The sequence below is a fragment of the Athene noctua genome, chromosome Z, assembly GCF_965140245.1.
Source record: "Athene noctua chromosome Z, bAthNoc1.hap1.1, whole genome shotgun sequence".
Taxonomy (NCBI): domain Eukaryota; kingdom Metazoa; phylum Chordata; class Aves; order Strigiformes; family Strigidae; genus Athene; species Athene noctua.
In genome coordinates, this window is record NC_134077.1 from 16,244,049 (window position 1) to 16,271,095 (window position 27,047).

Below are 27,047 nucleotides of genomic sequence, written 5' to 3' on the forward strand. Positions count from 1 at the left end.
GTGCATGGCAGTCACAAACGGACAAAGCCTCAACTGGCTGAAGAAAGGAAATGTCTCATCCAGCACCAAGTGAGACCAGAGGCAATACTCCTCTTTCTCCCTCACCATCAGCTTCCCTCCCTCCCTCTGCACATCCACAGTTACCAGCAGTGAGAGCAGTCCCTATGCCCCAGACTTCAGGTAATTTTCAGACCAAAACCATCTCACCACCACCCTTCTCCCAAAAATCTGTTAAGTGATGTCTATTTTTCTTTTTCATTCTTTTTTTTTTTTTTTTAAATCTACTTGTTCTTTTATAACCAGCCATTTTTTTCCCAGGATGGCTCATCCTGCGCATAGTGGGATGATCGTGGTGGCTGCCAGGAGAGCTGACAGGTTATGCCAGGCAGGTCCCCTGATCCAGCACCTCCAGTTTGATGCCAGCACACTTCATGGCTGCCAGTGTGCAATGACTGACTGTCCTCCTCCTCCCTGTCGACTCCATTTGGATGCAGTGAAGGCGGCTCTCTTCTTTGGGGCACTGGTAAGGCATCAGGCAGAAGCACTGGGTCTGTGTCCCTAAGAATGAATGTGTTGGAATTTTAGCGGCAAATGTCATGACTAAAAACATATTTTATAGTTTGACAACATTTCAAAGTCCAACAGGGAAAAACACTATTGGAGGTTCGCAATACATTAGTTACAAAAAGACTACAATGCATACACTAGATGGTAGGATATTAGGAACAGAGACAAAAGGAGCTTTAAATACCAGTTTTTGCAGCAGTGGCCCATACAGAAGCAGAAATGAATTATCTAACTATTTTTATTCACTGTCTTTCCCTGACCTTTCTTCTAAACAAAAAGATATTAAGTTGACTTTCTGTTCCCAATTATCCTTGCACACAATGTTGCTGTGAAATGGAGTCTTAAGGTCCATTTTGTGTCAGCTCCTATTTCATTAAAGTTCCCTTTATGAATGCTAAGCTACCTGCTGCTGGCCTGTGGTAAAGCTCAGTCTTTCCGGTTATTTCATTACCCATTTCTGATCTAATCTGATTCTGAGTCTTTGTATTCTTTCCCAGAAATTCCCTAGGCAGAAAACTAGGTTTCTGCCTTCCCTTTCTTAAAACATATGAAAAATGTGTGTTTTCCTCCATTAGCTGCTTTCCATGATACTGCAGTATCTTCTGCCTCTGTGTTGATACCAACTATTTGTTCTCAGGAAAACCAAAACTTCCATTTCCTAGATGTTTGTGTATACCCATGAGAAAGAAGACTTCTCTGGAGATGGTGAGGAGGAAAGTCCAATTCAAACATCTTGAGTACCACAGTGAAAACTTATTTTACTTAATGTATTTTTTCCCCCTCTCATTTTTCCTCACTGAACAGGGCTGCTCTGTAGGCTTTTGAGAGGAAAACAATAGGGTGCTGGCACAGGATCCAGTTTTAAGCCACTTCCACCCTGGGAGCAGATTTAGGCTTTGTAGGGTCTCTGGAATAAATAAACCCACTGGTTTTTTTTTTAAATCAGCCACCTTCTCAGGAGTCCTAGGTGCCTAGAGGCTCCACAACAGCATGTCCCTTAAGGGGCACACCCTGTCACACCCTGTGCTTAAGCCCCACAAAGGACAGCATCTCATGGGGTAATTTTACAGCCACCTACTTCAAATCCTGTGCTGCTTAAAGCTTGCATCTTCCTGACGGGGTTTTAGGATTACTGCACACTGCTGTTGCTTTATTTATTATAAGTAGATGAGGTGTGATAAGGATCATATTTGTCTCTGACAGCAAGTGAAGGAATGAGTGTGGCTGCCACTCAGCCTTTTTCTGGCAAATGCTTGATGTGCACGAAGCCAGCCAGCACCCCAGACATTTACAGGGAAACCCACTGCTCTTATCACTAAGTTACACAGTAAACAGCCAAGCTGCACAACAGTGTTTATAAAATAATCCTCTTAGGGATTTCACCAGCTTAGATAGCTCATTAAAACTCCTAACAAAACGGAGTTTCACAAATAGGTATTTGCAAATTTTACCATTAAAATCCCATTAAGCTTGATGGTCCCAGTCTTGCTTTTTAAGTAGTATCATGATTTAATTTAATAATTTAATTATATGCTATAGAGGGTGTGGCACAAATTAACTCCTGAAGTACAAACTAGTGGTTATAGTAGCCTCATGGGGAATGGGCGATAACATTGCCAACTAGGTTTTTGTGATTAAAGATTCAAACATTAATCGTCCTTAAAAAGTTTCATTAATCTCCAAGTTGCTTTTGTGCCTTAATAATGGAAAATGACAATGCTGCACAACTTGTGCTTAAGCAAGAAGGCATACATCTAAGTGTAATGCTTGGTAGCAGGGACACAGGACTGTCCACACTTCCACACCTCTCACCATAAATTGCTCATATGGACCACAATGCCTGTAAATCCCATTCCTGAAGCAGTGGAGTCAGCACATTTTATTTTTAGATCCGACGGGCTAGATAAATCCCGCTGTTCAGAAGTCATACCTGGACACTCCTCCCAGTCATAACAGGTGTCATAGCCACAGGGCACTTTCTTCAAGCTCTTCATAGAGAGCTTTGCCCTTTCAATAGGCCAGTCCAGGTTGGAATCACCATGGCAAGGGCCAGCATGCAAGAAATGAAATGACTGCTCTCCAAGGCACATTTCAGCTGAATACTGACAGCTGGGCTTGGTCACATTCTGTTCAGAAACAGCATGTAGCACACAGATGTCTTCTGAGTAGTGGCTGCCCCAAGGAAAAAAGAAGAATTATTTTAGCTGGCTGTGAAACAAATTCATGATTCTAAATGCTCCACCAGCATTGGATGAAACACAGCAAAGCCATGTTCGGGTTGGATATCAGTCTAAAGACCTAAGCCTGTCCCAGCTACTGCAGGACTTGGGCGTGATTTGGCATAGTGCTGTGAAATGAGGAAGCTTTGGTCCTGTCCAACAGATGGGAGGTGAGGGACATGTGCCTGCACAAGAAAACAGGAGGTGCTGTTACCTCCACAAGACACGTGAAATTTCCACAGACCCTGGAGTGGATTGTCTGAGTTAATGCAGCCCTGCAGCCTTGTGTGCAAGTCTGCCTCTGAGGCACAGTTAGTTTGGGACCAATCACATGCAAGCCCAGCCAAGCTGCTTGTAGTTTCTGTATTGCTCATGGTTCCTGAGTGGAGCCATTCTCAGCAAGTGCAGCCATTTCAAGCAGCATCATTTTGTGGAGTTTAGTCATTTCCCAAAGTGAGGGAGCAATGCAGCTTCACCTTGCTTATGTTCCTGAGGTAAGTTTATAGCTTTAGTCAACAAAAGCTCTCTAGTTTTCAGAGGATTTGGCCTACATACTTTTGACAGTGTCTATCACCCTCTGAACATGCTCTCTCTCTACCCAAGAACTCTTGAGAGAGAAGATACTTGGTTATTTGGGCATTGGCATGAATGAGATGAATCCCATGCCAAGGGACTTGCCTTCAGTCACACAGGAGCCCTCTGGAGGAATGTGTGTTGATCTTAGCCCTACAGCTGCCAAACTCATATTCAGTCTGTGCTTATCTTTCTTATCTCCAGCCCCTCACCACACCTCTACCCTGACCAGTCATTCACCAAAAATCCTCTAGAATAACCATCTATTCACTTCAAGGCTCAGTGGTCTGTGCAGGTCATGCTGTGTAAAGAGACAGTAAATCCAAGTCTTACTTTTTTTTACATGCTCTGGAGATTGAAATGTACAGTGTATTTTGCAGTATGTTCATCTGAAAAAAGTGAACCTCAAACACAAGAAGCATGAGCTATTTTAGCAAGATGGTGACAGTGAAAATATAGAAATTGGAGCAGTAAAGATAAGAAAAGAAAGAGTTGGGATCCCCAGTAGCAGATGGTGATGTAGATTAGAAGGATGAGACATTGTGTGCCATTTAGATAATGTCATATGTTGTAAATGGGGCTGTAATTTGGATATAGAGGCATAGCTGGCTAATATCTGATCAGAGAGTATCCCTGTATTGCTGTTGTCTCTTTTTACTTTTCCTGGGTTTTGTCATAATGTACTCTTGGTCTACCAGCGGAGAAACTTCGACTTTTTCTAACTGGAGTACATAACTTACCCACAGTCTTCTTCTGGAGACATACAAACACACCGAGATCCAACCTGCTTTTGTCCTGGATTGCAGACACCTCTGATTTTAGTCTGCACATCTGGAACAAAAGAGTGAGAGTTACTGTAACTAGTAACAAAGTGAACATATCTTAGACTCCTGCTGTAAAACCTACAGTATAGTTATTTCTATTTATCACATATTTCTCTCTTCAAAAGGTGCCATGGTTGGCATTCCACAAGTACCTATCAGTCTTTGCAAAAATCATTGGAAAACCCTGTACAAGAAGAGAAGCTGAAATTTCAATAGAATGCATTCTCCTACTTTGCTTTCACAAAGCCTTACCAATCCAGCTGAGGTTTGTTTTGTTTTAAAGAAAACAGTTTCAGTATCTCAGTTTCATAATTAAAGTGTACGGTACCTTGCACCCCAAAATACTGAGCTTAATCCAGAGGTTGGGGGCTGAAATTATATAGCACTGTGTTAGGCACAAAGTAAAACCAAAATTAATGAACAGTTGCTCTGTGTCTTAAAACCAGTCATCTGCCTCCTAGTTCTAGGTAGCTAAAGTAAACTGTGCTGTTAATACCATCAGTATAGAAACAGTGAAGTATCTGCAGGCATACTAACCTTTTTCACACGTAATAGATTTCAAAATAGGAGGTATCCAGGACAGGTCTTTCCCACAGGTGTACTGTGTTTGACCAGTGACTATAAACCCAGCTGGGCAGCCCAACTTCATGGTTTCACCAACGTTGTACTGTTGTTTAAATGGGGAAATTGTGACACTGTCAGATGTTGGTGGCCTGAGGCATACCGAGGCTATAAAAACAAGAAAAAAGTATCATTCTTGTTGGTTGTATGGTGTGGAGATACTTACAGCAATTCATAATATTTCATTTGAAAGCCATAAAGACACTCAATAACACTGAACATTTGACTGACATTTAAAATATAATTAAAAATAAATATTTAACATAATTAAGTCTAGAAATTTTTAGTGCAGTCATAGCCTTTAAAAATATTTTCAGTTAATAACTAATTACACTATTTCTAATCTATGCTAGTATGATCAATTCAATTTTACAGTTTAAAAATAATAAGAATGGCATTGAGCATATTTTGTTTTTTCTTTTGTAAATGAAGCTATTAACAAAACCATTAAAAATTGGCAGTAGAAATCTCGTAAGTGTGTTCAGGTAAATTTTTTTGATAAAATGAACACTAAGTCAGTGGAATCACACTGAGTTCTAGAACACTACTGGAATGTCTCCTGTTAGCAAACCCAGGTCAGTTCTGATCCTTAATTCTTAATTGGACTATAAATACTTCAAAGCATTGATTTATTGTGGGGATTTTCAAGGCAGCCTGGAGGGGGTGGTGGTGGTTAGAGACATATCATCCATTTAATGTAAAAAGCAGTAGACAGATTCCTCTAAGAATACTTCCTTCAGCATAACTGTCATCAACTTAAAGATATCTATGTAAGTCTGGAAACAAGAGACGAGTCCTTCTGTTAAAGATACAAGGACCTCACAGCATCCATCTGAGTTTTCTAAAGCACTGAAGATTACAATATCCTTGCAAAGCACATAATAGTAACACTTCTGAATTGAAAGAAATGGTGTAGTGACTCAGTAGGTTCTTGCCATCTCTACATGAAATACCTTCTTAACATGCTATCTTTTCAAATATCATTACAGGTTCTTTTGTTAAAACCTGTATTAAAACCTATTTTGTGTCTTTTTCTTCCACTTCCATTTTGTTGCTGGGCTAAATTAGTTTTCTCTTCCTTACGTTGACATTCAACACGTTGCTGCGTCCAGGTTTGATCTGGCAGACACTGAAGGAATTGATAGCCATTGAGGACGTGACCACTCACACAGACAATTTCAGCTTCTTCTCCCACAGCATACTGGTTCTTTTCATTCTATTAAAAAAAAAAAAAAACCACACCAAAAAGGCCGTCAAAAATCTATGGTAATGAGACAACATTATGAAAAGAAACAATTATAAAGGCTTGATGACATTATGTAATAAATGCATGCTTTTCCTACTCTGAAATATGAGTCATCCACTCACCATATAATGATATGTTTGTCCAGCTACACTAACTGAAGTCATGGTTACAATACAAGAATTCAAGGACCACTGTTTGAAGTACATTTTACCTAACCTTTGCTTCCATTGCTGGTGGACTTTGGTGGACTAGAATCCCACAGCATGCCACATACACAGCAGCATGCTCACTAGCACAGTAGCTAGCTTGGCTATCAGGCACATGTAGCAAAGAAGCTGTAAAATTTCCCAGCTCTGCAATTCCTTGTGTATCACTCATTTTTCACGCTCACCCTAATAAAGCCATTTTCTGGTGGGTCTGGCCTGGAGCACCCAGACTGAGGTTCATCAATCAAGACATCCTCTTCTCTCCTGGCTTCATCATCATTTATGCAAGGAGCACCTCTGAAAAGTAAAAATTTCCTCATAAGGGTGTATCTTAAGCATTGCTATCACCATAATAACAATGGCAGAATGTCAGGAGCTTTGAAGAGGAATGCTGCATGTGTGTCCTGACCCCACCCCCATGGTGAAAAAACCTTATTCTGTTAAATAAAAGGTGGTGGAAATCAAAAGTTGCAGGTCTTGATAGGAGGGAGATTGTGAGAGCACCAAAAAATTGATAGATACAGGGCTATGATTTCTATCGACATAACTCACAAAGTATATTATAGAGTAACAAAAAAGAGGCAAAGAACGGCATACGGAGAAAGTGTCAAAGAAGCCCATGTGATTTGATTGGGTTTAAGATAGTGTAGCCAAAACCCTCCTGTTGCCATCAGGCTGTGGTTAAAGGAGGCTGATTTAAACTCATACTGATTTAAACTTAAACTCTGTGAGCGTGGAGCTGTATATCCGTGATGTCTGAGTTCAGTAAGGCAGAACTGTAGCGCCCATTGCTTCTAATCCTCTCCTATCCACTCCAGAATCTCCTCTGTAGTCATCACAGCACGAATGATGAAAATCCTTCTTCAGCTCTTGGTTCCACTAGAGAAACTGAATCTGTACAAAGCCTTGCTCTTGCAGATGCAGGGAACCAAGCCAGTTTGGGGTTGGAATTAGGATTTTAGGTTGAAACATGCAAAACTGGTACATTAGACATACTCAAAGTGGGAACATGAAAAATCTTGGTAGATTCAGTGGAATCCTCTCTGAGGCTGAACTCTGACATAAGTCTCTAAGAGAAGAGGATGTGATATTAAAAAAAACAGAAACTGAACTCCTATGAACAGAAGCAGATGAGTTCTCCATGGCTTTGGACAAGAAGCCATGCAAAGCAGTGTAAGAGATCTACAGGCATACTTTAGTATGTAATTCATCAGCCATTTTCTAGGAATAACCAATGAATAAATCCAAACTTGAAGCAAGTTGCAAAGATTTTCAGACATTTTCTTCTCTCAGCCTCACCACAGAAGTTCAGACAGAGTTGTCTGCTATTTCTCCTTGGTAGTCACAAAACCATTCTGGAGGCTTCCTTAATTCTGCCCCATGACTATGGAGATCTTTTGAGCTACCATCTTCTTACCCATCCACGAACACAGAGACATAACAGTCCTCTTCTTCTTCCCATTCACCTTCACACGGCTTCCCACCATTCATTGGTGAGGGGTTATTACACTCCCGGGTTCTTCTTGTTTTGAAGGAGGCATCACATGAACTCCATTCAGACCAGCAACTCCAGCGACCATCTACAGCAACTGCAATAAAACAAAACCCATCTTTTGGTAGATCTATACCATATATAGGTGGATAAATCATAACAGCTGTTTTCAGAGGATTTAAAACTGTTACTGTTAAAGGAATAGATTGTATCTAGAATGTGAAGTTTTCCAAAGAAATGGTTGGTCAAATTCCAGCTGCTTCATGAAAACCTAAAATATATCTTCCTTTCTAGTTTTGATTGCAAGTAACATTCAAACCCAGAAGCAGCTTATTTTCTACTTCTGTTGCACACACAGATGTTTGAGTTTTCATGGTCTTGACAATCTTTTTAGATAGCTCAGTATTTAATGACTTTAATTTAAATAAATCTGAGCTCTAACGCCACTTCTAAACCCCAAATCTACATCCCATGCAAGCTAAATTAAAACACTATTGTCTTTTCTTAATCCCTAGGGTATTTTGTCTGTGCCACCATGAAGCAAATATAAAAATTTTTATTAACACACCCTTTCTTTTCTGCATGCAATACACTTTCTACATTCATGTCTATCTGCATATCTTCAATTGTTTATTTCTTTCAAAATATTTCTTTATTCAAGTCAGATATTGAGATGTGTAGCTGCATAAGAGACTTTCCCTTCTGTCCCCTTTTGGTCCTGGAATATAAATATATATAATAATAAATATAATACTGTAAGTCTTTTCTGTTTCCCACAGGTATGGCACTAGTTCCTATTTAATTCAAAAACCAGTTTTCATGAAATTGTTCTTTAAATTTTTCAAAATTATGATTATGTTCCCTGTCCTTAAAACAACTGAGTTTTCCTTCAACATTATAGTTAATATTTTTTATCTCCATTACTCTTTTACTCTTAAGCATAATAGGCTATAGGGAAAACTAAGGAATGGGTTTCTTATTTTTTGAGTCAATTATATTTGATCTCAACTTCATCCTTATTTCTGAACAGATCATTTGCTATTATCTTAATTATGTAGTTAAGGAATCTTTTACCATGTCTTACAATTTCTTCTGAGCTGTGCCTATTCGGTTTGATTTTTTATTTTAAAACCTACCTTTATTCTTATACTTTCTGACCATCACCATATGGTAAGAAGTGCTATGGATTTAGTAAGGGAAGGTTATGTCAGGTTCATCTTTGACAAATATATACCAGAAGGACCATATTTACATCATGACAGTATCACCCCAAATACCTGATTTGTAACCTGGAGCTCGTGTCTCACAGTTTTTGCCATAGGTACCAGCCTGGCACAGGCAGAGGCACTCCATCCCAGAAAGCACAGGCCTGCCATTGTTGGGGCATGGAGCACACTGGCAAGGGTCAAACCTGCCCACATATTCTCTCAGGGCTCTCCCCAGGTTGCGACGTTTGGTCACAGAACATGGCACATTCTTCACCAAATCCAGGATGGGTGACACCTGGTAGACAGTCGTTCAGTAAGCAGTCACCTAGACACAGCAGGGTCCTGCTGGGGGTAGCTGCAGAATTTTGAAGGCACTAGAACCTACATATGAAGCTATATCACACAGCAATCAGGTGTGCTGGAAGTTATGGATGATTTAAAGGAGTATGACAGTGCTATACATCAATATTATCCTTTTATATTGCTTTTATTTCCCCAATTTATGGCTCTCTGAGACAGTGGAAAACCAGCTAAGTGGGATACCATGCCTAAAAATTCAGGACACCATGGATGACATGGGGTTTGCTTACACCCCATCCCTATCGTGTGAGGGATCCCTACATTGCCTTTAGGACCTCAGCAACTGCAGTGGGAGAAAGATCACCGCATGCTGTATTCAGGCAGGTTTTGCCGTTTGCCTTGAGTGCTTTGCCGCTGCTGCTGAGCGGCTGCTGTGCCAAGAGGGGAGGGAGGCAGCTCAGTGCGCTCACAATAGCACCAGCCTGCTGCATTAAATGAGCAGGACAGAGATACCAGGGGACTTCTGTTTTGTTTCAGTTTAGCTATACACCATACCTTGGAACGTAGGCCTGACAAGGGAAAGAGCACAGGGAAAAAAGCATTCCCAGAACCATGCACTGCTTTCCTGCACAGTAACTAAACCTTGCACACGCCTGAGCTCCCACTGGTGCCAGAGTAAATCACTCACATTATTCCCTCCTACTCCTACTGTCCGTGGACGATGCAAACCTGGTGGGCTTACAAACCCACATGCAAAAGAACTAGTGCCCATATATATGTGGATTCATATCACACCCAGCATCATCCCAATTTAAAAGACGAAACACCTGCAGAGCTCTTTGAAGAGCTGCTAACTGGTGAGCACTTTACTATTTCAGTGTTTTTCCTGTTCTTCTCTTACCTCAAAGTCAGTAACCACCGGATTGTCCTTTGTTGATTCCAGCCAGTTTGTGAAGACTGAGTGTCCTGGAAAAGCCCCCATTTTCTCCCAGGCCAGAGCTGCTGCATACTCTGACCTGCCACCTTTTACCAGGGAGACTGATCGTTCAGCTGACTCCAAAATGGAACCTGAAATGGGATTGCATCACAGTATTATCAGACAAAGGCCTCCAAAGACAACAGATGTAACAACATAGTTCTAAGAAAAAGGATATAAAATAATATACTAAGATTACTTTTTTGAAGCTACCCTTAGAAGAATGAAGTCTAAGCTCAGAAAAACAATCCCTGACATAACAGCAGCCGTCATAGTCTTCCAAATGAAGGCATCTGAGACCTCAGCCATGGAGATATTCAGAACTACATAAGACACTTCTGGAAAATGCGGGGGATACAGCAGGCTCCTCTAGAAGAACACACTGCAAGGCAGGATCTTTAGCCCCAGCTGTAAACACTTGAGTAATGGAAACTGATTATTAAATGAGGTCAAAAACATGCTGGAGGTGATGCAATCCCTGTTTTAGTGAGGTAGAACATGATTCTTGCCATTCTTGAAGAAAATGCAGCAATGTTCTGCAGTTCCTGAGACCAATTTCTGGTATTACTATGGAACTCCTTCATCTAGATGTCTGCCTGGCATGAGAGAGATGGGAGGGGAAGGTCTGGGAATATGTTGTTGCTGCCCAACTCTCTCAGCAAGTCCTGAGCAAGCCTTAAAGAAGATCAGGGGCTCAGTCATGATCACACGTTTCTAGTTGTGCCCATTTCCCAGTATGCCTGACCCTGGACCCAGTACCATGTCAGATCTGTAACTGACTGGAAGAGCCAGTGCCACCGAGTCCCCCAGTGATGGTGCTCCAGAGCAGAGGAGGAGTGGTCCTACCTCATAATTTCTTTTGCAAGCTAGAGGATGTTTGCAGTGCTTGCTTCATAGATAAACAGTGCAACACTGGCTCCTCTGGCAGTGGTGGAAGAGCACCTGTAGTTCAACAAAGCTGGGAGATCACCTAGGGCACCTAGCTGAGGGGAATGGTATCTCTCAGGGTAAGTAACAGGACATGGGCCCTGTCCTCATCATCATCACCTTCATGTTTCACAGTCATCCTGTTTGTGGTGCATCTGGTACTGACTTTCTTTTTCTTCCAGAAGAGCACACGCCTTCTTGTTTCCGTTCGGACACACTCCATTGATTCATCCACCGCCAGGCCTAGAAATATCACAGAGCAACAGATTCATCACTATAACCATGTTACATGATGACAGCATGCCCCCAGGCTCCCACACAGAGGTAAGCCATCGCAGGTCTCCCTGTTCCACTGGAACTCCACCATTGGAGACTTCACTACTGTAGGCACCTGCTTCCCCAGGTACAAACAGCATTGGACTGAGTCATCCTTATGATCCCCTTTAGATACCCTCCCATACCCATGCAAGTTACAGCAGTGGCATTAAGGATCACAGTTTTTAACCTTAGACTTCTTTTCAGTAATACTCTCTTTTCATTTTGATAGCCTGACAGTCACGGAAATGTTTTGAGAGCAATTTCTAATCAATACCAGCAACGTTAATGACTATTTCCTAAAAAGTACTACTTACATCTCTCAGACCTCAGTCCCATACTGAAATATGCTGGAACACCTTTTCCTAGTGGCACGTGGTCTTGATCTGAAGGTCTTGAGAGATTTCCCTTAACACAATGACCTTTAGCAAGTAAGGAACCTGTTGAACTTTTCAAATTAAGACAGTGTAGAGCAAAAATATCCTCTTGCTCTATATTTAGGCAGTGTAAGTAATTCCTGGGTCTATTCAAGTCTAAAGTTTTTTTTGCTGTTGGAGAACTTACTGTGTAGTGTAAGACCTTAAAACAGGGGTAAAAAAAGCTGGTAAACAAATCGTATTTTCTTCTTAAACATTACATACCTGAGTTCTTCAGTTCCTCAGAGCTGTACTGGTAAAGAATGTCATAGGAACCACCCATCTTCCCAGAGGTGTAGTAATGAGTGCCAAAGTCATCAAATATTCTGCTGTATAAAGCGTAGTTGTACTCCAGGGGCAGGTGGTTAAGTGCTTTTAGAAAGACATCTGAGAGCTGCAGATCTGACTGTTTCATTGTGAAGTTTGCAACAGAAATGACTTTATGGACTCTAATAAATTTAGAATTCTAAAAATAAGAAAAAGGGGAGTTTTAGCACCTTCATGGGTAGTTAATTACAAAAAGTAGAGGAGCCAAGAGCGTATCCTGAGATACATCACAAGTACTAATTAATCCTGTGTGTCACGCTGCTTTAACCATGAACAGATTAGCCCTGGAATTTCCAGGAGTCCTCTGAGGTTCTTGAGGACAACGTTTATTTCTCCTTTACATTGTGGGACTATATAGCATTCCAACAAAAATTAGGACTCCCTGAGCACCTGCCAAAGAGAAAGCAAAAGGACTCTTGTTTTCTGTAACAGAAACACCAGCAATTGATAAGACAACCAAAAGTTTCAGAGAAAAGGTTTCAGTTTATAAGCACCCATAGGTCAACTAATCAGGTGAGTGGGTATTTTGGATACTAAGTCACTGTTTTGAAGTTTCACAATTTATCAGTCTGCTAAATCTGAAACTAAACCACAGGAATAAAGATGTCATTAAGTTCAAGTGTCGGGCTGTTAATGTGAGAGTTAAAAAAAAAAAAAAAAAAAAAAAAGTAAGTTCAAAAACTGGAAGCTTCTTTTACGCTTAGAAAAAAACGGATGTTTCTGAAACCACTAATTCATACATTTTTGCAGTGCTAGAGATTGTTTATGTGGGAGTTTAACTAAATAGGAAGGATAGTTATAGAAAATACTGAAAGAAGGGATTTAGAAAATGACAAGGGGAACTAACGATGCAAGACCGAAGTAAAGAGATCAAGAGAAAAAGGAAGGGCAAACTGACTGAAGCACATGACCAACTGGCAGATAAGAAAGATAATTATTATAAAATAATTTGTTACTGATTATACATCGGTTCTTCTGCTGAATTTTGCTGCTGGTAGGTTGGGTGTGCTCCACTTCTGTCTCCAAGGTCACTTGGCTTAGAAGACACAAGGATGCATCTAGACAGTGAGTTCTCCCAGCCAGGATTGAGCAATGTAACATGCAAGCTGGACCTCAACTCAGTTCTGCACAACACTGCTCATTTCAGTGCTCTTATTTGCTCATTGGAAAATAATCTGAGGATACTCGGCTTTCTGTTGCAGTGAGAATAAGAATGGAAGAAATAGGGCATGTAACAATTGCCAGATTATATTCAGCTCCTAAAATACCCTGTGGTAATATCTTTTTTAGGATTTTCAGATGATTTAGGTTCTGATCCTCAATTTTCAGCTGTGCCAGCTAATATTTCAGTTATGACACAAAATTTAAAGCCACTTTGGCAAATTTTTATTCTAAAACCTTAGTTGATTTTAGCATGAACTTGCATGCTTAATACGAATTTCTGCTTGACATGCATCTCACATTTGTACTTTCTGCTAGTAAAAGTATCTTAAGTGCTTTTATTACTAGCAATTAAGTGCTTTTATTACTAGCAATTTACCTTACCGTTGTCAAACCCAGTGATTTCTATGTTAAATCCCTGAGGCACGCACAATATTGTAAAACCTCACTTGTAGAACAATCCCAGGAAACTGGATTCCAAAGTCTGCAGTCATTTCTAGACACATGTTTAATCATAGTGGTAATCCCTTGTGCATGTAGCAAGCTTGACCCACGAATACCAGATATTAATACAAAACATTAGTAGATCAGGGATGATTATTCCCAAAGAAAGTCAGGTCTAAATCAAATGTGAGTACTCAAGCTCAGTTTTATTATACAAACTACTTCATTGACAAAAGCAGCTAAACACAAGCTGAGCTGAACTGACATTGAAAACAATAGTTTTAATTGGAAATTTTCTAACAAAGCAGGGTTTCACTTGAATATGCAGATTAAGTAAACTTTCATCTCAAATATCATAAGCAAAATTGCCACAGATTCGTGTCTGTCCCTGCCTGACATCCCCAGGGATGGAGATAGCTTCCTATCTTTGAGCTCTCAATTTTTGACTTGTAGTTCAAGCAGTCCAACTCAATTAACTGCTGCCAGAAATACTAGGAACGTGGGCTAGGGGAGTGGGCACAAATTCTGATACAAAGCCTTCAGAAGTCCTTTGATGTCACAGTATGGGAATTCGGTGACAAATAAGTGAATAAAATAGTATCTAAAAATCTAAAATATGGAGCAGGATGGGCAAGATTAGTAAAGTATTTTATAATGAAATGCATTACATAACATTGAGTCTCACTTTAAGAATCTTTCCTTATATCTGGTACAGAGAAGAGTGAGAGATGGTTAGCTGGGCTACGGCCCTACTAGGGCACAATTCACTTAACAGACATTTATGTACAAACCCACCCAATTTGTCTTCATCAACACAAAAGGAGAGTGATTAGTTGAGATGCAGATCACTGTGGAACTGCTGTTGCCTATGGATGTACAAGCTGAATCCCACTCTAGAGGTTACCATGATGCAAGCAGAAGACATCAGGGAGGTCAGGAGGATGATATTTAGGGGTGCTTTCCATAGAGCACAAGAGCTCTCCATCCCCATGAGTAAGAAATCAGGAAAGGAAGGCAAGAGACTGGCATGGATGAGTCAAGACCTCATGGTCAAACCAAAGGGCAAGAAGGAAATGCACAGGCAGTGGAAGCAGGGACAGGTATCCTGGGAAGAGCATAGGGACATTGCTGGTTATGTAGCGATGGGGTCAGGAAGGCCAAGGCGCAGATGGAGCTGAACTTGGCAAGGGATGCGAAGAACAATAGGAAGGGCCTCTGTAGGTATGTCAGCCAGAAAAAGAAGGGCAAAGAAAGTGTACATACACCCCATCAGTGAACACAACTGACAAACTGGTAACAATGGATGAGGAGAAGGCTGAGATACTCAATGACATTTTGCCTCAGTCTTCACAGGCAATCTCTCTTCCCACACTTCTCGAGTGGATGGGCCTCAATGCAGGGACTGGGGGATCAAAGTCCCTCCCACAGTAAGAGAAGTTCAGTCTGAGACTGCCTGTGGAACCTGAACACACAGAAGTTTAGGGGACTTGACAAGATGCATCCCAGAATCCTGAGGGAATTGGCTGATGTAGTTGCCAAGCCACTCTCCATCATATTTGAAAAGTCATGGCAGTCAGGTGAAGTCCCTGGTGACTGGAAAAAGGGACACATTGCACCCGTTTTTACAAAGGGTAGACAGGAGAACCCTGTCAGCCATAGAAGATCACGGAACAGATCCTCAGAGAAGCTACGCTAAGGCACATGAGCACACAGAGGTGATCTGAGACAGCCAGCATGGCTTCACCAAGTCCTGCCCAACCAACCTTGTAGCCTTCTCTGATGGTGTGACTACATCAGTGGACCATGGAAGAGCTACAGATGTCGTCTATCTGGACTTCTGTAAGGCCTTTGTCATGGTCCCCCACGACATCCTTCTCTTGGACAGGGCTCCAAGCAACCTAATCTAATTGAAGATGGCCCTGCTCATCACAGGGGGGTTGCACCAGATGATCTTTAAATGGCCTTTGCAGCCCAAACTGTTCTATAGTTCTATGATTCTATGATCAAAAGATCAAGAAGACATACTAGGTGACCAATCAGCTTAACTAAACAAGTTTCTGGCAAACAAAAATAATATTGAAAAATGTAAAGTTTTCATATTTTTTCTATACCAATATGGAAAAGTGCATGACCTTTCAAGTGGGTAGGTCCCTCTAGAGACCCTGGGATGCTTCAATATATAGGACTGAATCTGATCTCCCAAAGCCCTGGTAAGTTCCCCCTCCTTTTAAGTGATCTATCTATATAAACTTCCATTTTCACTATTTAAGAAAGTATCACATATTCATTTAAAGGTTTCTCAAACATATGCAAGTATATATCTATCTACAAACACAAATAAATAACATTTATACAGACAGAGATAAAAGTAGAGGCTTCCTGTATGATCCAGTAGAGAACATGAGGAAGGCCCCAGTTAAAACTCCTGCAATGGATCCACTAAGAAGGAATTTTAACCTGTGACATCTTTAGCCACCACCAGACTAAGTTATTGTTTATTACAGGTAGGTTTCTGGGATTTCATTACAACAATGTTGATAACTAATGTACATCCAAAAAAATCTTCCTGATGAAAGTTTCATTTAAACTAAGATTTTCATAAGTAGCTTTGGCCTGGGTTTAAGCCAATAAGAAGCTGCCATTCCACCAAAATAAACTTACCAGCTGTACAAAAGAACAGCTTAGTCTGCATACAGGTATCTACATGGGAATGCAATTCAACAGTTTTCCAGTAGCTGAAACTTCAATATAGTTGAACTCAAACTAGAAGTAATGGACTATTTAAGCAGTCAAGTTACTTAACCATTAGGACAGGTTAGCAAGGCCTGCAGTAAACTTCCATCATAGGGAATCTTAATATTAAAACTGATATTTCTGTAAAAGATTCATTCTAATTGTATTAAAACTCCTGGTTTTCAACTGCCCTTAGTTTTGTTCAGTCCTATGGCCTCTTCCATGCAGAATTGTAAACAATAGCCCATCCTTTACTGCCATTAAACTATGAAAGTACATAGTCTTATATCCCAAAGTATTCATCTGCATTAATAATACACAATTTTATGGGAAAAAGATTTTCTGTTCTCAGAAACCTTTCTGTGGATATGTTATTTCTGATATTATCCTTATGATATCCTTATCATTTTGGCAGTCATGACATTCCAATATGCAAGTTAGTTACCAAATCAAAAACTAATGCAGACTAATTCCCACTATATATGCATATATGTATATGAGTGCACTTCATTTTTTTTATAGCTGTCTACTACTGCTACTACATGGCATTCTGCCTTCTCAAATCTGTAACTAGAACAGGGTAAGCAGTGGTTTAGTCAATCTGATAATCTCAAATCTATGTCAAATCTATGCTTTTTAAAATAGAATAAACTTGTGATTTCTGTACTGAAACCAGAAAAGCACACTTCATTACAGAAGGTATGTTACAACCATGAACATCCTGTAGTATCAGGAGAGGAACTTTTAAATGCGTAATTCTAGCCCTTTTTTAAAAAAATGTAATGCCAATGCCTTGATAAGTAGCTTTTGGTAGCTCGGTTCTGAAATGAGCATATAGAAACCAAATGAAAAGAAGAAATATGAAAAGAAGAAATTGGAGGCAACATTCAATTACCTTTTCATATGAGGCTTCAATGGCTTTCTTGAAGGAGGAAGATGATGTGACTTTAACCCGTGTCTTTCTTGAGAATAAAAATGGGATACCAGAAGATCTTTGAGCACCATGAGTGGATGAACTACTTCCATGAGCACTGTCACCCAGGGGAGTTAAATCATTGTAGAATTCTGATGTTACGTCATCCTCTTCATCTGTTACCTGGAGATTCAGTAAAGAAAAATGCATTTGTCCAAAATAATAATCTGAAACAGAAATCTACTAAGCAATGTATTTTTGGTTTTATTAGTGGAAGAAACATGACCGATTATTGGAGACATGGAAATAAATGAAAAAACTGTTCTCAACACAACAGATGAGGCTGAGAAAAGTTAATAGGTGAGATGAATACAAGATAAGAAGTAGACTTACTAATAGACATTTATACAAGGAAAAAAAAAAAAAGAAACATGTAATGCTTTCTTCTAGAATTCCCCACCCCCATGCCCGAAAGCTTAGGAATAATTTTCAACAAGCATTTCATCACACTTTTCAAAGAATCTCAGATCTTCATGCTATGTCCACACTATGACTAAGGCCCAGTGCCCCCATGTCTTCTATACTGTGCAAGGGAAAGATCTTGATGTTTTCTGTGTTTTCTTCTTAATTCCCAGCTAGAGGAATGAACAGGCTTCCAGAGGAGAGTCTTATAGCATATATGCAGTGTTAGCACCCATACTGCATGATGTAGGTGGAAAGGAACCAGGAGAAAACCTTCACGATCAAGTTGGTAATCCTCAGTGGTGCTGTTGTGCAAAGCATCAAGGCAACTTTAGCATCAGTTCAGGAATTACTCATTTCCCAAAACTCAGGCAAAACCCTGTGGGTGTTTGAAAGATTTGATTTTTTTCCCTTCTCTAGACTTGTTTAATTAATAGGGCTTTTAATGACCTTAGGAGACGAGGTGGTCCATTTCCCCAGTCCACTTCCATTCTCCTAGAAGTGACATGCTTTACCATGAAAACACACTGGAGTTCCAAAAAGAAAGCCTGATCCAGTGACCCTTCTATACCAAAGGTTGCTCTAAATGTTAAAAGGTATAGATGCACTCTCAAAGGTGAGATTCACAAACCCTTAACAGTTCTGCAAATGGGCATCAGTAACTTAATAAACCATACAGCTTTAAAGAGACCTGTGATATATGAAATGTTAAGAAATTTGGCACATAACTAGTAAGATGGTTAGTAGTAGTAGGCCTAAGAGTTGTCTGTTTAAGCTAAGGAGTTTCTGAGCTGCAGGAATGAAGAAACTCGCATAAACACAGACAAAGGCCCCAAGGACAGAAGATGTGGAACCATGGTGACAGAAGATAATGTGCATTGTATGACACAAAGGAGTAGGCCCAGGCATTTAAGTGGTAAATCTAAGGGGCTTGGTGTGCACGCTTGTGGAGGAGCGATCCCCCGTGCACCCAGCGCTGCAATAAAGAATGCCTGCTTTCTAAAGCTCTGAGTCTTAGAGAGTTTTTCTTCAACTGGCTTTTCAGTATCACCTGGCTTTTCAGTATCACCTGGGCAAACCGGCTTTTCAGTATCACATGGGCAGAATATTTCTGCACATGGTAATTTTTTGCCATTATTGACAAAAACCTACGTGTCATGCCCAATCCATTTGCATTCCCATGGAACATATTAGAGTCTTCTTTCCTGAGTTGCTCTTGTTAAAGTAATACTAAAACCTCACAGCAGTCATAGCAAAAATCAGCAGTTTAGATTTAATCTATTAGTTGAGCTTTTTTTACATCCTGCATTCTTTTCTTCCCCATGCAGTATCTATGGGCTTCAGACAGGGCATGCTGATATGTGCACAGACAGATGTTGTGCCCTGACCATGGTATTTAAATTATTTTCTAAATATCAGTGTATAAAAGTCTAAAATATCAGGTCTAAAAAAGATCAGTGATTCCCATCTTTTTTATAAGATACAAGCCAGGTTCATTTTGTCCTTGGCCTGTTCTGCAAGACTCTTCCCTGAACTGTGTACTTCTTGTCCTCCTACCTCCCAGCCTCAGTGTCTGCCTCCTCTTCTTGCTGCTCTTTGGAGGGGCTGGGCAAGGAACAGACAGGACTGAGGAGCTGAAATGTCTCAGCAGGAAACTGTGTCCCAAGGCTGCAGATGACTGCAGAAAGGAAGGAAGGAAGCTGGAGTTAGGACAGTCATTGGTACTGCAAGGATACAGCAGTGATGCTGAAATGAGCTTTGGACTTGAATAAGCCTCTGGTCAGATTATGTCAGGGTTAGAAGGCCTTGCCCTTGGTACCAACTCAGAAAAAAGACACAGCCATGAAGAAGCAGGAGAGAAGCCTGAATCAATCATGTTGACTCTGATATATAATGCAAGTAATAGGATATATGATGCAAGAGTAAGATCTGAATGGCCAGAATAGAGACACCCGACTACTCAATTTAACCCATTTCCACACATCAGCTGAAGCATGCTCAGGCCTCATTGGGTTGAGAAATCTTGTTCTAAAACACACATTACTGCCTAAGACTTGAGTGCATAAGTTGCATTGTGATTATGGAGATGCTTTTTCAGCTAGGAATTGCTGCTTGAGAATACCTGAAAGCTGACAGCCTCCAGGTTCACAGGAACACGGTACAATTTTCTTGTCTCATTGTGCTTCACTGTCATGCATTGTCCTCCATTGAACGAGTTGCCAAGGACTTCCCCTCGGCTCTCTCCTGCCAGAATATGAAATCTAACAAAAAAATTATTACCAGACATGAAACAATCCCAGAAAGACATATAGACTTGAAACATTTAGTGGTATATAGCTGCATTGAAGATTTTGTAGATTTGAATGAGATGGTTCTCTATGAGGTGTAGATGAGCACCTGGGATATGTTACTGCTTTGAAAGAAGTTCCTCTACGAGAACTTCTTATTCATACAGAATTCACCTGAAAATTGCTTTAGTAGCAATCCCGTTTCCTATTTTCCAGCGTTGCCTAAACATCTAGATAATCCCAATGTCAGCATGAAACAGACACCTAAAAATGGTGTAGGAAAATGAAGAAGCAGTTGTCAATTTCTACAACAAGTGATGTTACCAGAGTGCACTGAATTCAAAATTCAGTTAAAAAATGCAAGACCACCTAGGGCAGGCATCCCATATTTAGCTTTTACACATTATATAGGCTTACATTTAGGTTTTACAGTTAGTAGCCTGGAAGAGGTGATGGTTGGTATAATGTGAAATGTATCATAGACAAACAAACATCTATAAAACGAACACCCTCAAAATTTCTGAAGCATTTGCCATAACTGAGCTGGAAGTTGCTAGGACATGATGCTTGTGTTGCTGTGAGGCAGGAAGGGTTACTCAGACAGCAGTGCTCCCTTACAGCCCTTTATTTGGTGCACCAGCAGTGCAGAGCAGCACTGGCAGATGCAGTGGCTTGGTTGCATTTTATAATTTCTTGTTAATATTAATTTGAGAGTTTATGTGTTTTAATGGGGTAGTCTCACATGCTAATTGGGGATTATTTTGTTTGTGTAAATTAGTGAGAAAACAATCTCAAATTTACAAAAAATAAGTAAAGATAGCTTACCCACTGCCTATTAAGTGCACACCTGGGATGCTCTCATACTTTCTTTTACACACAGTCTTTTTCCTCCCACAATTTATTTCATCAGAGTTGTCCCCACAGTCATTTTCTCCATTACATTCCAATTTTTTTGCAATGCAGCGACCTGCACCAGAGAAACAGCAGCAGCAAGAAACTTTATGCAAAGATTAGTCATGTCTGAATGCAGAAAAGGGCAGTCTGTCTTTTTCCGTAGTAAAGGAAGGAACTTGCCATAGGAATTAACAGCGAGGCAGTATAATGCCTGGATTATTTCAGTTAGAAATGGTTGTTTCAGTTATGCCAGTTTTGTCTTGCTTTGAAGCTGCAAAGGCTTAATTTACGTTTAGCAAAAGGATATGTAGATAAAGTTATTTGGAGGCTAATCAAGTATATTTAAATTGAGGCAAAGAAGAAATACCCACAAATGTATTAAAAGTAGTGTGAGTTTATGTTCATATTAACTATGGGTATGTTTGTACATAAAGTATTTGTGCAAAGAGTTACTACTAGAACAGTGCCACTGTCTAGCTATCACGGTCATACTGACATCCCAGGCTAGAAATTGCATTTGAATTACTTTTAGTTACGGAAGAAACTTCAAACATAAGCTGCTACTAATACATATGAAATCCTTAAGTAGACTTTTGTCCTTGCTCTTTTTCCCTGGAATTTGTGCATGGAATATACAAGATCTGGATCTTTTTTGTCTCAGTGTCTAATCTTTTGACTATTTAATAATTCAGAAGTTATGCAATGAAGATTATCATTACCACTTTCACACTGAAATTTATTCTTGCAATCAACTTCCACTATGTTGCAGAGCTTAGCTGGGAAGCATGGGCGGGAATCCACCAGTGGCTCAGTGCAGGCCTGACCCCCAAATTGGGATGGTCTCAGAAGTGTCCGGACACGAAACTGAAAGGCAGAAGAAATAAAACCAGAGTTGTTTTTGTGAGTTGTTTTTGTACCTAAGTGCCCTACAAGGCAGAGCTACATGGCTCAGTGCTGCTGAAACTTTAGCAAAACCAGAACCCTGAAGGCAATAATCCGTTATTTTTGTCCTTACATCCTACTGCACCATCATCCCAGGTAAGGCAGTCAGGGAGCTGAAATCCAAAAGCCTCAATGGCCCTGATGGAGCATATATGATTAAACACCTGAAACCTGGTCTACATCACTGGAGGAATCAAAAGTTCAGTCCCTGTACCTTCAGTTTTAAAGGTACAGTAGGAACTAGTGTGTGAACAGCCTTACAGAGAATTTTCCTGTTCTTTATGATCTCTGTTGAAATACTCTGACAGTGCCATGTGGCTTGGATTGGCTCCCACACATGGGGCCTCTTGTGTGAGGAGCACTGGATGACTGGGGAGAACAAAAATGGTTTTGCTGAAAGTTTTCTGTTACTAAAGCAGATTTGGGACCAAAATCTAGAGCTGACTTGGTTTTCTCTCCCCAAGTCAGTAGTTTCCATGCAGAATAACAAAGCTGAAGTTCTGCTAGACAAATCACTCCAGGTATGTTTTCCACTCCACTTCAAGGGACTGCTGGTGAGACCTGTCTGCCTGTGACTGAACAGTTCCTTCTCTAAGAATTTTTCCCCACTGGAAAAGCAATGTTCATTGCAAGCTTCTGTTACTTCCCTCCCTGTAGACATATCCTGAAGTCGAACAATGCAGGAAGATGTCTAGTAAAAATCAGTAACCAAGTGACTATGAAGAGAGAGTGCAAGGAGCAACACCAGACCATCTGAAGATAACCTTTCCTACGGTATCCATAACACTCACTATATTATTTGTGTGAGGTTTGACCTCTTCACCACCACCACCCCACCACTGAAAGCTTGCTTACACTAATCTTCACACTTACCCTGGAAGTCACATCCTGTATTCTGATGGTTGTCTGTATCTATAAAGGTCACAAACAGTGATCTTTATAGCTTATATAGGAAAAATGGATCACAGTCCACAAAAGCACCTTTTTGCTTGAAGCAGAAAATACATTGCATCGATATTTAAAGTTAATAAAAATGAACAATGTTTCTATATATGGAAGCAAAGATGGAGAAGAAGCAAGAAACTCAGCCATTTAAGAGTGTATTGATAACAAAATGTTCAGCTGAGAGCAATGCTGCTTTCAAGTCTTGCAGCTTGTTTGCCGTCTCCCGCTCTTTGTTTATCCCTGCTCTGTTCTCATACTCTCCATCCCAGCTGCAGTATGGAACCTCACAAGGAGGTTCATATTTCATACTTAGATCTAGTTCTTCATGTCTCCCTCATCCTGCACGGGCATCAGAAATGTATATATGTATGTAAAGATATGATATCTGACAGGGTTTTCAAGACAGCTTTTCAGGCATGGATTTCTGAGCAGGACATTCAGAGACCTGTAGACTATATCTGCACAGAAATTCAGAGCTGCTATCATGGTCAACCTCAAAGCTCAGACCCACCAGCCAAACAACTAGCCCAAATAATCTGCATTTTGTTCCATTCTACTCTCTACAACATTACATTTGCCAAGGCTTGGTTTCTTTAGGTCAAATCCACTTGAACCTGACTTTTCACCTCGTCATTCTCTGTTGTCACACATTTAAGTGTACATCAGTCCACAGACACCAGTCCAAGAGGAAAAAACACAATCTTCAAGCCTTGTTTCACAGATATTAAGCACATCCACATAGTTTTTGGTTAGGCTATAAAGGTTGGGGGAATGGTGCTCTGGTTTTCTTAACAGCTATCTCAGACTGATCCTGACTATCAGTGTAAGATATAACCTGAGCATTTCTAGCCAGTGCTAGTTAGGATTTGCTGATTAACTCTTTTTAACACATTATTTGATCTTATTTTTCTTATCTTTAGAACATATAGGATGCTATGGATAAGCTAAAGATTCCATGGCTTTCTCCTGCTTGAATAGACATTCAAACTATACAGCTTAATTTAGCCTTTATGTGGAAAACTCATCTTTTATTGTGACAATAAATGGATTTATGCTACTGACTCAGCCCTTTCTGTTTTGCTCTGCTTATTTTAACTTGTTCTCTTCATCTTCTACTTTTATAATTCATAACCAATTTCCCTTGTTAACTTAAACTGTCATTTTACAGATCAATTGCCATGAATTTGAATGTCTAAAACAAATAGATCTCTTAAGCATAGTTTCTTGCATTTAACCCACATAATATATTTTCTACCTACTTGTTTTTTAATGCATGGGTCACATTCTGACCAAGGGCCAAAGTCTCCAAGCTGACAGTTGATAGGACATGTTTGCTGGTTACATGCACGAGATTCCTGCTTTGTGCAGAGCTGGTCACAGAAGTTTTGGTTATAATATTCATCCATTCTTATTTGCCTACAAAAATTTAACAAGTTACGCTAGGAAAAAATAATGGACAGATTGTAGATGTTCTCTAACTGTGGCTGAAGGCTGATAAAATTATTTGAGCCCAATGAAAAAAACCTTGAGAGGTAATAGATTGTTGCAGAATGTTGATTGAAAAAGAATCCACATATGCCTTAAGTTTACAGAGCAATTGTTTTTGATTCATGTCACTTCAGATGTCTCAGAGAATAACTACAGAAAGACCCAGGAGGAAAAGAGGGCATTTTTCACAAGTTTAGAGCACGCCACCAAATTGCATCTGATTTGGTGCTGCTGAATCTTTATTTGACTTTAACTGTTGTCATAAAATTAATCATACAGGCAGAACTTTCCGTAGGCTTGCCACACTGCAACTCAATCCTCCCATGGCATTGCTCTGAACTTGGCAGAGCTCCTGGAGCCAGGCACTGATCTCCAGCCCTGTGTGCTCACAGGGGCTGGTTGCTCAATGCATGCTGCTGGCAAGGCTGTTGCAGGACCTGGCTGTTTCTCCTCACTACATGTGTTCACAGATATAGGTTTGTTTGGAGGCACTGTAATTGTCTACATACAAAATTTCCTAATTTTTCTCTGCATATTATGGAAGCTGGAGCTTCAGACACAGGTTCCCCCTCCCTAGAAGTGGTGTTTTCTCAGGGAATAAATAGAAGCATAGAAGTAGTGAAATAGTTTGGCTCTACCTGTGCCTGGTCTGTGTGCCATAATTGCAGGTTTGTGAACAGGCAGACCACGAACCCCATGGGTAATGTTCACAGTAGCACCCCTGGCTGTGGCCAATCGCCAGGCTCAGCAGGATCAGGTACATTAACGTAGTCTTGTCTGTAGCGAAGGTGTCCATCTACAGCACATGGTCAGGTAAGAAAAGCTCAAGAAACTATCACTTACAGTTGTGCCTCTATCCTTAGAGAGACATCTAATCCAATTTGCAGTCTACAAACCTGCTTTACAATACGAAGCTGCTCAGCAGTGTACCTAAGAAGGAGTAGTAATGCATGATACACATTCATCAGTATTTTAGTTAATACTTTAAGGACCAGAAGTCACAATGGCTTTTTCGGCCACTTGTTTATCAGGAATACTAATAATAACTATGCATTATTTCTATTTAAGAAGTTATTTATAAATAATTTGGAATGTGATAAACAAAGACCTGCTATTGCTCTTCATTGCTTAGAAGTATTCTCAACAATATTTTGTAGGAATAAGAATAAAAACATGAGACAGCTTTTCCTATAAAACATGTAAAACAACAAACAGGACCTTAGGAGTAAGCAGCACCATCTGTTACCCTGTAACCAATTCATTTTCACATGCCTATATCCTCTCTTTGCATAAGCATTTTACTGCAGTGAATCCTTCCTTCAACTTTTTGTTGTATTTAGTTTTGACTAGCCTGTCTAAACCACAAACCACAAGTTCAACCAAATTTTCTACCAACAGCATAAGACAGAACAGCTAGCCTATTTCTCATTCCAGGGGTCAATCAAACTTTATTTGATGATACAGAAGGTTATAGACAGTCTTTAGGAAGTAATAATGCTTAGTAAACTTGAAAAACTTTTTCTGGACAAACTATTTATTCATTGAAAAGTGCAAAAGATTTTATCCCTTCATCATGAATCTCATCAATCAACAATAAATTCAATAGGCTGTTACAGTAGAATATTATAATTTTGTTTTGCCTCAAAAAAACAAAACCTAATAAGAAGTTTTAAAAGCAAAGTATTTACTTTAAAGCAGTACTCCAAAAGATTCCATTTTGAAAAGTTTGAAATTAAATGTGCAATTGTTTTCTATTTTAGGTTTTTAGCTGCATATGCTATTATGATTTTTATACCTTGCAGAGAAAAAAAGAAATTGCATCAAGTCAAAACATTGCTTCCTCCTTTAGCAAAGAACGACAGTAAATCTTCACACAGCTGTCATAGTGAGCACTTTTTACACAAAAACTCATTAATGAATAAGCTTTTCAGAGAGATTTAAGTATAATCAAACCAAAATATGATAACTGAAGACAGAGAAATCAGCATTCTTGCCAATGAACTAAGAAAACGGGTATTACATCTTTCTTCTTACCTGTGTTCCTGGCTCCTTGCACCAATGGTGCTGGTTTAGAAAAGAGATGAAACCCTACAGAACAATTACTTTGTTCATTCCTTCACTGTACTGTACATAGAAAAACACTGTTTATTCTTGTCCGTGAGCGAAACGCCAACCAATCAATAAATCAGAAGCATATCGACAGCATATAAATGTAAGTACACAAGAGATTAATACAATACTTGAAAGAGAAAAAAACCCACAGAACACTTCCCTGTGTGTCTTGTAACCTGTGTACCCTGAAGCCAACAGCAAACCTTTGTTACTAACTTACTGTAGGACTGTTAGCTGCAAATTCAGTCAACTTTGCAGACTGGTGTGACCTTGGCATGGTTTGCTGCAGTGTCATAAATGAAAGGTTGGAGGTTTTGTTTGATTTGGTTATCCGTTAATAAAGGCAGATCTGGTCTGGTGGCAGAAATGGTCAGAACAAAACGGCCTCTCCACCAGCACTCCCAGAGAGACATGCTATAGAGAATTATGAAGGAACAGCTCTTTGTGC

The 27,047-nt window shown here is 40.0% G+C and overlaps 1 protein-coding gene across 1 annotated transcript; it reads right to left on the reverse strand.

The window, feature by feature from the left end:
• Positions 1 to 376: 376 nt before the first annotated feature.
• On the reverse strand, positions 377 to 25,283 carry C6 (complement C6). Its single transcript, XM_074932191.1, has 17 exons — positions 25,126 to 25,283; positions 24,259 to 24,415; positions 21,832 to 21,976; positions 21,044 to 21,185; positions 20,053 to 20,191; positions 17,451 to 17,651; positions 12,116 to 12,356; positions 11,280 to 11,402; positions 10,158 to 10,324; positions 9,026 to 9,251; positions 7,674 to 7,845; positions 6,442 to 6,553; positions 5,888 to 6,020; positions 4,721 to 4,912; positions 4,100 to 4,190; positions 2,498 to 2,739; positions 377 to 558 (listed from the first exon to the last, which is right to left on the reverse strand). The coding sequence occupies exons 1-17, from the start codon at positions 25,281 to 25,283 to the stop codon at positions 377 to 379; spliced, it is 2,823 nt and encodes a 940-aa protein (XP_074788292.1).
• Positions 25,284 to 27,047: the final 1,764 nt, after the last annotated feature.

Bases quoted from the DNA above. Each gene is read 5' to 3' on its own strand.
- C6 (XM_074932191.1), bottom strand. From the start codon at position 25,283: ATGGACACCTTCGCTACAGACAAGACTACGTTAATGTACCTGATCCTG. The intron at 24,416-25,125 runs GTAGAGCCAAAC...AAATTTTTGTAG, and splicing joins GGCACACAGACCAGGCACAG to GCAAATAAGAATGGATGAAT. The intron at 2,740-4,099 runs GTAAGTTATGTA...TCCTTGGGGCAG, and splicing joins TCTCCAGAAGAAGACTGTGG to CCACTACTCAGAAGACATCT.